The sequence below is a fragment of the Pteropus alecto genome, unplaced genomic scaffold, assembly GCF_000325575.1.
Source record: "Pteropus alecto unplaced genomic scaffold, ASM32557v1 scaffold30, whole genome shotgun sequence".
In the NCBI taxonomy this organism is placed as follows: Eukaryota; Metazoa; Chordata; class Mammalia; order Chiroptera; family Pteropodidae; genus Pteropus; species Pteropus alecto.
Window position 1 is genome coordinate 2,123,726 of NW_006429782.1, and position 11,247 is coordinate 2,134,972.

The 11,247-nt window shown below is 59.4% G+C and overlaps 2 protein-coding genes and 1 pseudogene across 2 annotated transcripts; 2 read left to right on the forward strand and 1 right to left on the reverse strand.

The window, feature by feature from the left end:
* The first annotated feature begins 72 nt into the window (after positions 1 to 72).
* Positions 73 to 4,866, forward strand: HMG20B (high mobility group 20B). Its single transcript, XM_006904207.3, has 8 exons — positions 73 to 389; positions 872 to 1,075; positions 1,657 to 1,777; positions 1,978 to 2,024; positions 2,261 to 2,333; positions 2,611 to 2,826; positions 3,569 to 3,701; positions 4,220 to 4,866. The coding sequence occupies exons 2-8, from the start codon at positions 1,031 to 1,033 to the stop codon at positions 4,230 to 4,232; spliced, it is 648 nt and encodes a 215-aa protein (XP_006904269.2). The 5' UTR covers positions 73 to 389; positions 872 to 1,030; the 3' UTR covers positions 4,233 to 4,866.
* A 718-nt stretch (positions 4,867 to 5,584) lies between these two features.
* Positions 5,585 to 10,683, forward strand: GIPC3 (GIPC PDZ domain containing family member 3). Its single transcript, XM_015585105.2, has 7 exons — positions 5,585 to 5,799; positions 7,580 to 7,817; positions 8,597 to 8,782; positions 8,911 to 9,091; positions 9,901 to 10,013; positions 10,279 to 10,360; positions 10,486 to 10,683. The coding sequence occupies exons 1-7, from the start codon at positions 5,585 to 5,587 to the stop codon at positions 10,635 to 10,637; spliced, it is 1,167 nt and encodes a 388-aa protein (XP_015440591.1). The 3' UTR covers positions 10,638 to 10,683.
* Positions 6,176 to 6,294, reverse strand: LOC112476090 (annotated as a pseudogene).
* Positions 10,684 to 11,247: the final 564 nt, after the last annotated feature.

The window sequence follows — 11,247 nt, forward strand, 5'->3', positions numbered from 1 at the left end:
CACTCGAGGCTTGAGCTCAGCTCGCGCCCACCCCGCCGGAGCTCCTCGACCCCCCGCCCCACCAGGGTCTTGAGTCCCCGCCACCCGGGCAGGCCCTCTCCTGGGCCCCCAGGGGCTTCTACCCTCCACCCCAGGCTCCAGTCCCTCCCCGGCGTCCCTACTGGCTCCTTTAGTTCTCCTGATCCGATCCCGGGACCCTGACCCCCTGAAACCCCTGCTCCCAGGATTCAGCTCCGCTGTTGGGGTGGGGGGTGGTGATCCTGGCGTCTTGTGGCTCCAGGCCGGCTGGCAGCAAGGCTCCTGGACAGCATGGGGGCTTCGTGGTGGCTGTCAAGCAAGAGCGCGGCGAGGGCACGCGAGCTGGCGAGAAGGGGTCCCAGGAGGAGGAGGTGAGAGTCCCCGCACCGCGGTGGGAGAGGCCCTGGTTCTCGGCCTTGAAGCCCCGCCTTGGACTAGATTTGAATTCCCTGTGGCTCCGCCCACAGTCTAGATTTGTCCCCTGAGACCCCACCCCGAGGCACATGCCACGCCCCCAAAGGTTTACCATCAAATGCCAGCTCCTATCACTGCTCACCTCTCTGCGGAAGACGCCTTCCCCTGGACCCGTGGGGTCTTCCTCCAGCGCAAACCACGCCCATATTACAAAAGCCACACCCACAACAAACCAGCCCCAAACCCCTGTCCAGGGTGAAGCCGGGTCAATCCTAGCCCTTGACCCAGGCGTACCTTCAGGCCTTTTAGGTTCTACCTCCTTGCTGGGGCCCCGCCCGCTTCTAGCCCCACCCACGTCTTCCAAAGCCCCACCCCTGCCCCTTTGGGTCCCTCCCCAGCCCACCAGGCCCCTTCCAATTCGCGTGGTCCGGTTCTGCAGCCAGTGAAGAAGCGCGGCTGGCCCAAGGGCAAGAAGCGGAAGAAGATCCTGCCAAATGGTCCCAAAGCACCGGTCACCGGCTACGTGCGCTTCCTGAACGAGCGGCGCGAGCAGATCCGCACGCGTCACCCAGACCTGCCGTTTCCGGAGATCACCAAGATGCTGGGCGCCGAGTGGAGCAAACTGCAGCCGGCTGAGAAGCAGGTGGGCGGCGGATGGGGCCGGCCGGGTACCACTGACCCTCCCCCCATTCATTAGGACACCCCTGCGGCCACGTTCCCCAAAAGAGCAGGTGTGGAGGGTCTTTCTTCCTGGAGAACTGACCACCTGGGAGTCTGCCCCAGCTTGTTGGGGAGAGAGTGGCAATAGGCGAGAATATATCTAAAACTTAACCGGTATGGTTAAAGTTTTAGGGGTGTGGGCTGGGTGTTTACGTGAAACCTTTTGATGTTCAAAACCTTGTCATTTAAAAATTGTAAAAAAGTCAAGGGAAGGTAACAAAAACCACTACCGGTTTGCATTCATAATTGGGACTCGGCAGGCAAAGTGGGTGCGAGAGGGCAGCCTGGAGGTGGGAGCCTGCAGTCACTCAGACACCAGTGGGTGGCTTATAAAGGGGTGGGGAGCTAGGAGGTGCTATGAGTAGCAAGCTGGGGGGCGGGGTTTTATCTGGAGAGTAGTAGGAAGCTCTGGGAAGATGGAACCCAGTGTCAGAGGTGGAGGCCTGGCCTTGGAGGCCTCTCCCGCCCCCAAGCTGGGCCAGACCTGCTCATGCCGCCTGCCAGCGGTACCTGGACGAGGCCGAGCGGGAGAAGCAGCAGTACATGAAGGAGCTGCGGGCGTACCAGCAGTCAGAAGCCTACAAGATGTGCACGGAGAAGATCCAGGAAAAGAAGATTAAGAAAGGTGGGAAGGGCCCCCGCCCCCAGGCAGCCGAGTGCCTGCTCCTAGACGGTTGACTCTGGCAAAGCGACCCCCACCGTGGGGCTCACGTTGAGGGGGAGGGGGAGGAGGGTGTTCCAGGCAGGGGGAACACCACGTGCAAAGCAAAGCGGGGTCAGAGGAGACCTGGGAGGCTGACACTGCCCTCCTTGCTCCCCCACCAGAGGACTCCGGCTCCGGGCTCATGAATACCCTCTTGAATGGACACAAGGTAAGCGCCCCTCCTCCAAGGAGAGCATCTGGAGGTCATTAGACCCCTGGGTGAAACGGGACCTATGCTCATGGGAGGAAATAAGCCCCCTTCTCCATCCTGTGCAAGCAGAGGCAGGGCAGCCACACCGTGGGGATGTCGTTAAATAGACTCAGAACCCCCCCCAAGCTTGGAGATGCCCCAGAGGGCGTTTGGCTCCCCCCTCAAAAAAGACATTGTCGTCTGTCTTGTCCCAGGGTGGAGACTGCGATGGCTTCTCCACCTTCGATGTCCCCATTTTCACCGAAGAGTTTTTGGACCAAAACAAAGGTGAGCGCCGACTAGGGGTTCTCGGGGGAAGCAGGTGTCAGGGGAGAGGGTGGGCCAAAAGGGCTCCGAGGCAGGAGGCAGTAGGTGGGGAGAATTTACCCTTAAAAGCCGAATCCTCTTCCTTGCCCGCCCGCCGTGTGGCTCCGGGAGCTACCGGATGTGGCTTAGAAGCAGAGCAGTGACCGAAGGCCTGGGGGCGGGGGGCACAGCTCGGGCAAAGGCCCAGCAGAGGGAAAGGGAGGAAGCGCCAGGCCCTGACCCCGCTCCCCCGCTGCAGCGCGGGAGGCGGAGCTGCGGCGCCTGCGGAAGATGAACGTGGCCTTCGAGGAGCAGAACGCGGTGCTGCAGAGGCACACGCAGAACATGAGCAGCGCGCGCGAGCGCCTGGAGCAGGAGCTGGCGCTGGAGGAGCAGCGGACGCTGGCTCTGCAGCAGCAGCTCCAGGCGGTGCGCCAGGCGCTCACCGCCAGCTTCGCCTCGCTGCCGGTGCCGGGTGCGGAATCCCCGTCCCCGCCCGCTGAGTCCTGTCCCCGCCAACCCCGCCTTCTTGCCCCGCTAACTCCGCCCTCGGTTACCTGGAGCCCTGCTCCCATCACGGGAGAGTCCCGCCGCTGCTGACTCCTCCAACCGCGCCGTGGACGGAGCGAGTTCCGCCCCTATGGCCCTGCCCCGCGAGCTCCTACCCTGCTGGCTCGGACCGCCTCACTAACCGGGTCCCTCATCACCGGAACCCTGCTCCATAGGACCCCCTACCTGCCCCGAGTTTCGCGCGAGCCTCTCTCTCCCCCGGCAGCCCCGCCCTCTGTGATCCCGCCCCCTGTGGCCCCGCCCCCAGCACGCAAGCCCCGCTTCCCTGAGCGACCCGCCCTCATTAACCTTCGCCCTCCTCCCCGCCTTTTCTCACTTGTCTTCTGTTGACCTTGGCTAATTCCTCCCTCACGAAACCCCGGTATCCCCTCTCCTCTCCCTCCTCTCCTCCCCCTCCCCTCCATCCCCCGCTCCCCGCACCGATCTTGCCCGGGCTAACATCTTTCCCCCGCCCAAAGCTGACATTAACTTTCTCAGGTCCAAATGCCCTTGACCCCTCACCCGACCCCACTGACACGCGCCAAGGGCCTCCTCCCCAAGACCCTGCCCTTAAGAGACCTGTGCTCCTGTGGAGCCCAGACCGCGGCGACACCCCTCCTTCCCGTTGGGTTCGGCTGATCAGTGCCCCTCCGCCCCGCGATCTCCAGGCACGGGCGAGACTCCCACGCTCAGCACGCTGGACTTCTACATGGCCAGGCTGCATGGCGCCATCGAGCGCGACCCCGCCCAGCACGAGAAGCTCATCGTTCGCATCAAGGAGATCCTGGCCCAGGTCGCCAGGTGTGTGCCCAGGCTGTTCTGCTTCAGCCCGCGCAGCCCAGATGGGGCGGCCGAGCATGCGGTGCTGCCGCAGGCTGGACCTGCCTTGGTGGGCCTGGGCGGAAATGCCTGTATTTTGCCCTTCAGTGGGGTTCCGGGGGTCTGCGGGCGCTAAGGCGTGGGATCCGGCAGCTAGACCGTGCTCGAGGGCTCCGCTCCTGCAGGATTTACTAGGCGGGGCTTATTTGATGCACGTGGCTAAGGGCAGGACCACGGGGTGGGGGGTGGGAGGGACAACACTGATCAGGCCAGGAACTGTATTAATGTTTCTGGGAGGGATCTGCCAGCCCCCCCCTCTTTGCCGGTTATTCTGAGTGACTTCTGACTGCCCAGGTTAGGTGGGATCAACTCCAGGCCCCCCACCCTGACATCTATTTGGATGAGCTGAGGGTGGGTGGCCTCTAGGGGGACCCAGTATGCGGGTAGGAACTAAGAGATGATGGGGTCCCCCATCATGACTCCCCTCTCTCCTGTCACAGCGAGCACCTATGAAGGTGTTGGCCACGCCCCTGCTCCAGAGAAGACCACGCTCTGGTCATGGTCCCACCCCCACCCCATGGAGGAGGGGTGGGGGTCCACCCTTTGTGGCCAGACCTGATCCTGCACCTTGGGGGCTTCAGCCCCCCACTAAAATTTCTATAGCAGCCCTCTAGCTTTCGATCTCCCCAGCACCTGGAACCTAGAAGTCGCCTGCCATGCACAATGAACGTAGAACTCCATGGCCTCAGAAAGGCACGTCACACTACAGGGACATGGGAGCACCACACATGGGCAGCATAGCCAAGGACACGAGGGCCCACAGCAGCTCACACGCCCGGTGTGGGGAGGGTGACAGGCTACACTGGCCCAGGACTCGGGGCAGAGGAAACCCACGTGACACACCAGGAGGGCCCCCCGAAGGCACTGACCATGGGTGCCCCGCACAGGCAGGCGCTCTGCAGGATACTCTCTCACCCTTGGGTGGGGCCCTCTGCTTATAGCCCTTGAATTCTTGCACCCCAGAATGGGGGAAGGGTGTTGGTACTGACCACCCTGCCCCCATCTCACTGAAGGACGCTCGTGGAGGCAGCTCCTTTGCCACTGCTTAATCCAGAATTTTTAAATAAAGTAGAATTTGAATTTCAAACTTGTGTATGTTTTTATGGTGGCATGGACCGGAAGATGTGCCCAGGATCCCCCAAATGCCCCTGCTGGGGGTTCGAGGCCAGCCCACCCCCTCTCCCCCCAGCCCTTGGCAACTACGAATCCACTTTCTCTATGGACGTGCCTGTTCTGAACACTTCACACAAATGGAATCACACACCGTGTGGCCTTTTGTGTCTCTCACCCAACATCGTGTATTCAAGGTTCGGTCACGGTTGTGTCATGTGTCAGCACTTTACTCCTTTTCATGGCCGAGTAATAGTCCCATGTGGGCATGGACCACGTTGTCTTTATCCATTCGAATATCCATGATGAACATCTGGTTGTTTCCACCTCTTGGCCGTTTTGAATTGCGCTGCTGTGAACATGCGTGGACAGGCTTTTGTTTAAACACCTGTTTTCAGTTCTCATGTCCATCCCCGGAGTGGAATTGCTGGGTCATATGGTAATTCTATGCTTAATTTATTGAGGCATCCTCTCTGAGACTCCTGCCTTCAATGGAATATTTAAGACACCCTAAAACGTTTGAAGAATAATTTGACCAACACCTGTGTTACAGGTTGGATTATGTTGCCTCAAAAGATATGTTGAAGTCTTAGTCCCCGGAACCTCAGAATGGGACTTTATCTGGAAATAGGGTCACTGCAGATATAATGAGTTAAGATGAGGTCATTCAAGAGTAGGGCGGCCCCTAATCCAGTATGACGTGTCCTTATAAGAAGATGAAGATTTGGGCACAGAGAGGAGACAGCTGCGTGATGACACGGCAGACGGCGAAGGAACGTCAGCTGCCAAGGAACGCCAAAGATGGCCAGCCGACCTCAGGAGCCAGGAGACGCGAGGAGGGGTCCCTCATCGGTTGTGGGGAGTGCGGTCTTGCTGACGGCCCGATTTCAGACTTCCAGCCTCCAGAACTGTGAGAAAAACCTGTTTTAAGCGCCCCGGTTCATGGCACTTCGTTATGGCAGCCCTGGGAGACTGATACACGCAGATATTGTCATGTCTCCCCAGGCGTGAACTGAGTCTCAGCTCCTCCCTGGCACAGGCACCCCCATTTCAAGTCTGGAGTTACCATTCCTGGGCAGGTCTTTACATATTTTCTGCATGTGAGTATGCAAAAATAGTACTAAAATAGTACTAGTTTGGTCATTTTGGGTTTTCAGTTCATTTTTTGAAGGTTTTATTTTATTGTTATTTTTAAATTCATTTTTTAGGCGAGGCAACCTTTGGTTGACCTCACAGATTGCAAGGACCTTGTCAGCTTACAATCCCTTACTTTTTTTTATTTTTTACGCCTACAGCACCTGGTCTTCCTAGGTGGCCTCTCATCCAAGTACTAATCGGGCCTGACCCTGCTTAGCTTCCGAGATCAGACGGGATTGGGCTTGTTCAGGGTGGCATGGCCATAGACTTTTTGCAGGTTTTAAAGTGTACTATTCTGTGCTTTCTGGTGTATTCACAGAGTTGTGCAACCATTGGCACAACCTAATTCCAGAACATTCCATCACCCTGGCCCCTTTGGTAGTCACCCCATCCCCCTCTCCACTAATCCACCTTCTGTCTCTGAGGACGTGCCTGTTCTGAACATTTCACGTAAACAGAATCACGCACTGTGTGGCGCCCGTGTCTGGCTTCTCTCGCTGAGCATCGTGTGCTCAAGGCTCATCCACATTGTACTGTGTGTAACATTTTGCAAGTTTTTAAACTTGAAATACATTTTCTTCCATCATCCAAACCTTCTGTGACTTGACTTTTTCCATCCATGTCTGGTTTCTGGGATTCTCCCAGGGCAGGGGGCCCCTCTCTTACGCTGCCGTACAGGATTCCACTTCTGCTTTTGCTTATTGAGCCCAAATTCCTGATGTCTAGAATCTCTCAGGAGATTCTCACAGACTCCTTCCGGTTTGAGAGCTAGGGGACCATTCATTCACCTCCCACACTCACCCCCAGGCACTGGGCAGCAGGATACAGCAGAGGAACAAGAGACCAGAACCCCTGCCCTTCTGGAGCTGACGTTCCAGTTGGAGAGACAGATAGGACACAAAATTAGTAAAAAAAATATCTGATATGTCAGGTGATGCTCAAGGCTGGGGGGGTGGCAAGGCACCTGGGAAGGGAGCTTGGTAGTGGTGAGAGGAGGTGACATTTGATCAAAGAGCTGAGGGAAGTGAGGGACGAACCACATGGAGCTCTGGGAGGTTTTCCAGGCAGGGGGTGCAGCACATGCAAAGGCCCTGGGGCAGGACCTTGATGGCTGTCTGAGGGAGAGTGAGGAGGCAGAGCGAGGCAGGTGGGGAGAAGGAGGAGGTGAGGGCAGGGAGGGGAGGGAGGCAAGTCATACAGGGCCTGTGGGCTGCAGGGAGGACTTGGGCTTTCCTCCTGAGGGACTCGGGAGCCCCGGAGGGCTGAGGGCACAGATGGGCCAGGATGAGTCTCAGGTCATACTAGGGCAACCATCGTACCACTTCCGGGAGCTGTTACAAGGGTTAAGTGAGCGCCTTGCAGACAGTGAGCGCTCTGGAGCGCTCAGCTGTCCGCGCCCATATTTGTGATCCATGTTTTTCCCACGCCACATGTCAGAGCCCAGTGGACCGCCCGACATCCCCAGGGAGTGCGCAGCTGGCCCTGGCAGGGCCCAGACACCTGAGGCCCGCCCTACCCCACCCCTGCATCTCGTGGTGTCACCTTCCCGGGAGGCTCGGGTTCCTGGATCCCCTTACACGGGCAGCTCGGCTGTCGGGCCCTGGGCCGGGGGAGGGGAGGCTGCAGGAAGCGGCGGATCCGGCAGAGGCGGTGGCCCGGGTGGCCGAGCCGCGCCTCGTCTTTCGTACGCAGCTGGCACATGGCAGCCCCACGGGCAAGATCGAGGGCTTCACCAACGTCCGCGAACTCTACGCCAAGATCGCCGAGGCCTTTGGGATCGCGCCCACTGAGGTGAGGACCCTGGACCCCCGGCGCCCGAGATTCACCGGGCTGACCCGGGGTGGGGGTGGAGCCTGGACCCCTGGACTGAGGGTCTCGGATCCCTCATCGCCGTTTTGGGGGGCCCCAATCTTCAGATATCAGAGACGCACCTCTCAGAGCCAGAGGTGCCCATACCCCGGCGACATCCGCTTTGCGCGTCCGGCACAAAACATGAGCAAGTTTCAGGCTTAGTGGGTCCCTAGATCGCCCGGGAACCCACTCTACCCACCCAGCTAGGGCGGATCCCAGCGCTCAGGAAAGCACGTCTGTGGTTCGTGGGCGCGGCTGGGGGTTGGGGACAGGGGCTGGGAGCTGGGGGCTGGGGCTCTAGGCAGCCCCCTTCCAGGTGGGACTTCGCAGGCAGCCAGGCTCAGGGACTGGGCTGCATATATATGCACCTCGCAGCCCCCAGGGGGCGCCAGTAGATTCAGAAAGATCTGAAAAAAAAAAAGGTCTGAGGGTCAGGGCCCAAGAGAGTTAAAATTGGAAGTCTGGGGTGGGGGCGTGGAGAGGGGGGGTTTCTTCCTGCCCGTAGATCCTCACCCTGCTCCCCATTCTAGGGGGTCCAGTCTCCCCACACCCCATTCCAATGGCTGAGATCCTGGTGGCCGGGTGACTGGGTCAGTTTCATGCCTCTTTGTGCCTCGGCCTCCCCGTCAGGCCCCTGAGTCCATGGGCGGGTGATTCTGCGCAGATGGTCGGGGACGAGCACTGTTATTGACCCTGGACTCCCCCTCTCCTCGGGACAGATCTTATTCTGCACCCTAAACAGCCACAAAGTGGACATGCAGAAACTTCTGGGCGGCCAGATAGGGCTGGAGGACTTTATCTTTGCGCACGTACGCGGCGAGACCAAGGAGGTGGAGGTCACCAAGACGGAGGACGCCCTGGGGCTGACCATCACGGACAACGGGGCCGGCTACGCTTTCATCAAGGTGCCCGCGGTGGGGGTCGGGACTTCCGGGTGCTCGGTGACCTGGGGCGATCCGCCGCCGCCTTCCGGTACAGTGGGCTTCGGGAACCTAGGGGTGGTGGCCCCTCGAGTGACTCTGGGTCCCTGCAGAGGATCAAGGAGGGCAGCATCATCAACAGAATCGAGGCCGTGTGCGTGGGTGACAGCATCGAGGCCATCAATGACCAGTCCATCGTGGGCTGCCGCCACTACGAAGTCGCCAAGATGCTCCGTGAGCTGCCCAAGTCCCAGCCTTTCACCCTGCGACTGGTGCGGCCCAAGAGAGCCTTCGGTGAGGGCCACCTGGGGACCCGGGGCAGGCGGGTGGGAGGAGCTTGTTCTGAATGGCTTCTCTGGATGCTCAGGACAGCACAAGGTGGGGGGATGGGGCAGGATGGAAGGTTCTGGACGTCTCTGACGGCATGACAGGGAGTTTCTGGCGCTGTGTCGGGAACAGGTAGGTAGTTTATTGTCGTAGTTCGTCTGGCGATGGGGGAAAGTTTGGCAAAGCCAGGAAAGGATGAGGAGGTGTCCAGATCTATTTTGCCACCTGGCCGGGAGCTCTTACAGGACTCCTGTGAGGCGACAGCGTTTTAGAGGCTGGTTTGCAGTGTGAGTTGCAGAATGGCACTTTTCGAAGAGAAGTCGGCACAGCCTTCTCCCCTCATCGTGGACTGGAGCCCAGAGCAGCACTGCTGCAGAACCAGGGCTTCTAGAAGCATCCCGGTGCCTCTGGAGAACAGTCCCAGGGAGCGTGGGACAGGATGAGATTCTCCATCTACCCTGTTTCATAGCAGGGGACTCTGGAGGCCATACCAAAAAGTTAGGAACAGCCCGTCCCAGAGCAAAGACTTGACTAGATCAACCCTCTGGCCGCAGGAGGGTCCTAAGCATCCTTTCTGGAGAGTCACTTTAAGACGAGGAGGAAGATTTGGGGGAAGAAAGGGTTCTAAGAGAAGTCTCTGAAGATACACCCATGGGTGTAGGAAGGCCTTTGAAGGATAAGAAGGTTCTGGAAAGTCTCAGCTGGTGGCTTCCCAGTGTTTACAAAGAGTGGATCCACTCGGCACACGTGCCCTTCCCCCACTCTGTCCCCTCCAGATATGATTGGCCAGAGGAGCCGGAGCAGCAAATGCCCCATGGACGCAAAAGTGACCAGCGGGAGGGAGACGCTGCGGCTCCGTTCTGGGGGGGCTGCCACAGTAGAGGAAGTGGTGAGTGAAGGGGGGCTTCGGGGGATCTCGCACCTGCAGCTCTGCTGCTGAGTCAGCGTGGCCTTGGGTAGACCTGCTTCGCCCAACCTCGGTTTCCCCATGTGCCAACTGAGTCCCCGTGGTGAGGCGGGGACATAGTGTTCCTGCAGGAGCATTGACATGTGAGGTCCCAGCTTGCCTCGCCCAAGGGGTGGGGGCCCAGGAGGGGATTGGGCTGGAGGGATCCGAGGTTTTGACCCTCTGCTTTGTCCCCCTACGCCTCCAGCCCAGTGAATTTGAGGAGGAGGCGTCTCGGAGGGTGGATGACCTGCTGGAGAGTTACATGGGCATCCGGGACCCAGAGCTGGGTAAGGGGCCAGGGTAAGCCGGGTGGACCCTGGGGGGAGGCTAGCCCATGGGAGGAGGTAGGGGCCTCAAGGGGACACTGGGGCTCCAGGGGCACCCTCACCCACTTCCCCTCCCACTCCGGCAGCGTCCACCATGGTGGAGACGTCCAAGAAGACGGAGAGCGTTCAGGAGTTTGCGCACCATTTAGACTCCGTCTTGGGCGAGTTCGCCTTCCCGGACGAGTTTGTGGTGGAGGTGTGGGCCGCCATCGGCGAGGCCAGGGAGGCCTGTGGCTAGTCTGCCCCGGGGCCAAGCGCAGCCCCAGCCCAGAGCCCAGCCCCCAGCCCCAGCCCTGCCGGCCGGTTCCCGAAGCCCCGCGCTGCTCCAGAACCCACCCCAGGTCCGAGATCCAGCCCCCCTCTAGAGCCCATGCCAGCTCTGAGGCCAAGTTCATCTCTGGAACCTCATCTGGTTCAGAGACCCAACCCAGTTCTAGAACTCAGCCTGCCTCTAGAACCCAGGCTAGCTCTGAGACCAAGTTCACTTCTAGACCCCAGCTCAGTTCTGAGACCAAGCCCTGTTCTAGACCCCAGGCTACTCCTGGGACTAAGTTCATCTCTAGAACACAATGTAGTTCTGAAATCCAACCCAGTTCCAAAACCCAGGCCTCCTCGAGAACCCAGGACAGCCCTGAGGCCAAGCCATGTGCTGGCATCAAGTCAAATTCTGGAACTCAGACATGTTTTAAGGCCCAGCCCAGCTTCGACAGCAGCCCCGGTTCTGGAAGTCAGCCCAGCTCCATGACCAAGCCCTTCCATAAAACCCGACCCGACTCTGGAACTCAAGACAGCCCCATGACACAGCCATACCTGGACACCCACCCTAGCTCGGGAGCACCAGTTAGCCG

Bases quoted from the DNA above. Each gene is read 5' to 3' on its own strand.
- HMG20B (XM_006904207.3), top strand. From the start codon at position 1,031: ATGCTGGGCGCCGAGTGGAGCAAACTGCAGCCGGCTGAGAAGCAG. The intron at 1,076-1,656 runs GTGGGCGGCGGA...GCCGCCTGCCAG, and splicing joins TGCAGCCGGCTGAGAAGCAG to CGGTACCTGGACGAGGCCGA. The intron at 1,778-1,977 runs GTGGGAAGGGCC...CTCCCCCACCAG, and splicing joins GGAAAAGAAGATTAAGAAAG to AGGACTCCGGCTCCGGGCTC.
- GIPC3 (XM_015585105.2), top strand. From the start codon at position 5,585: ATGACGTGTCCTTATAAGAAGATGAAGATTTGGGCACAGAGAGGAGAC. The intron at 7,818-8,596 runs GTGAGGACCCTG...TCCTCGGGACAG, and splicing joins TTGGGATCGCGCCCACTGAG to ATCTTATTCTGCACCCTAAA. The intron at 8,783-8,910 runs GTGCCCGCGGTG...GGGTCCCTGCAG, and splicing joins CCGGCTACGCTTTCATCAAG to AGGATCAAGGAGGGCAGCAT.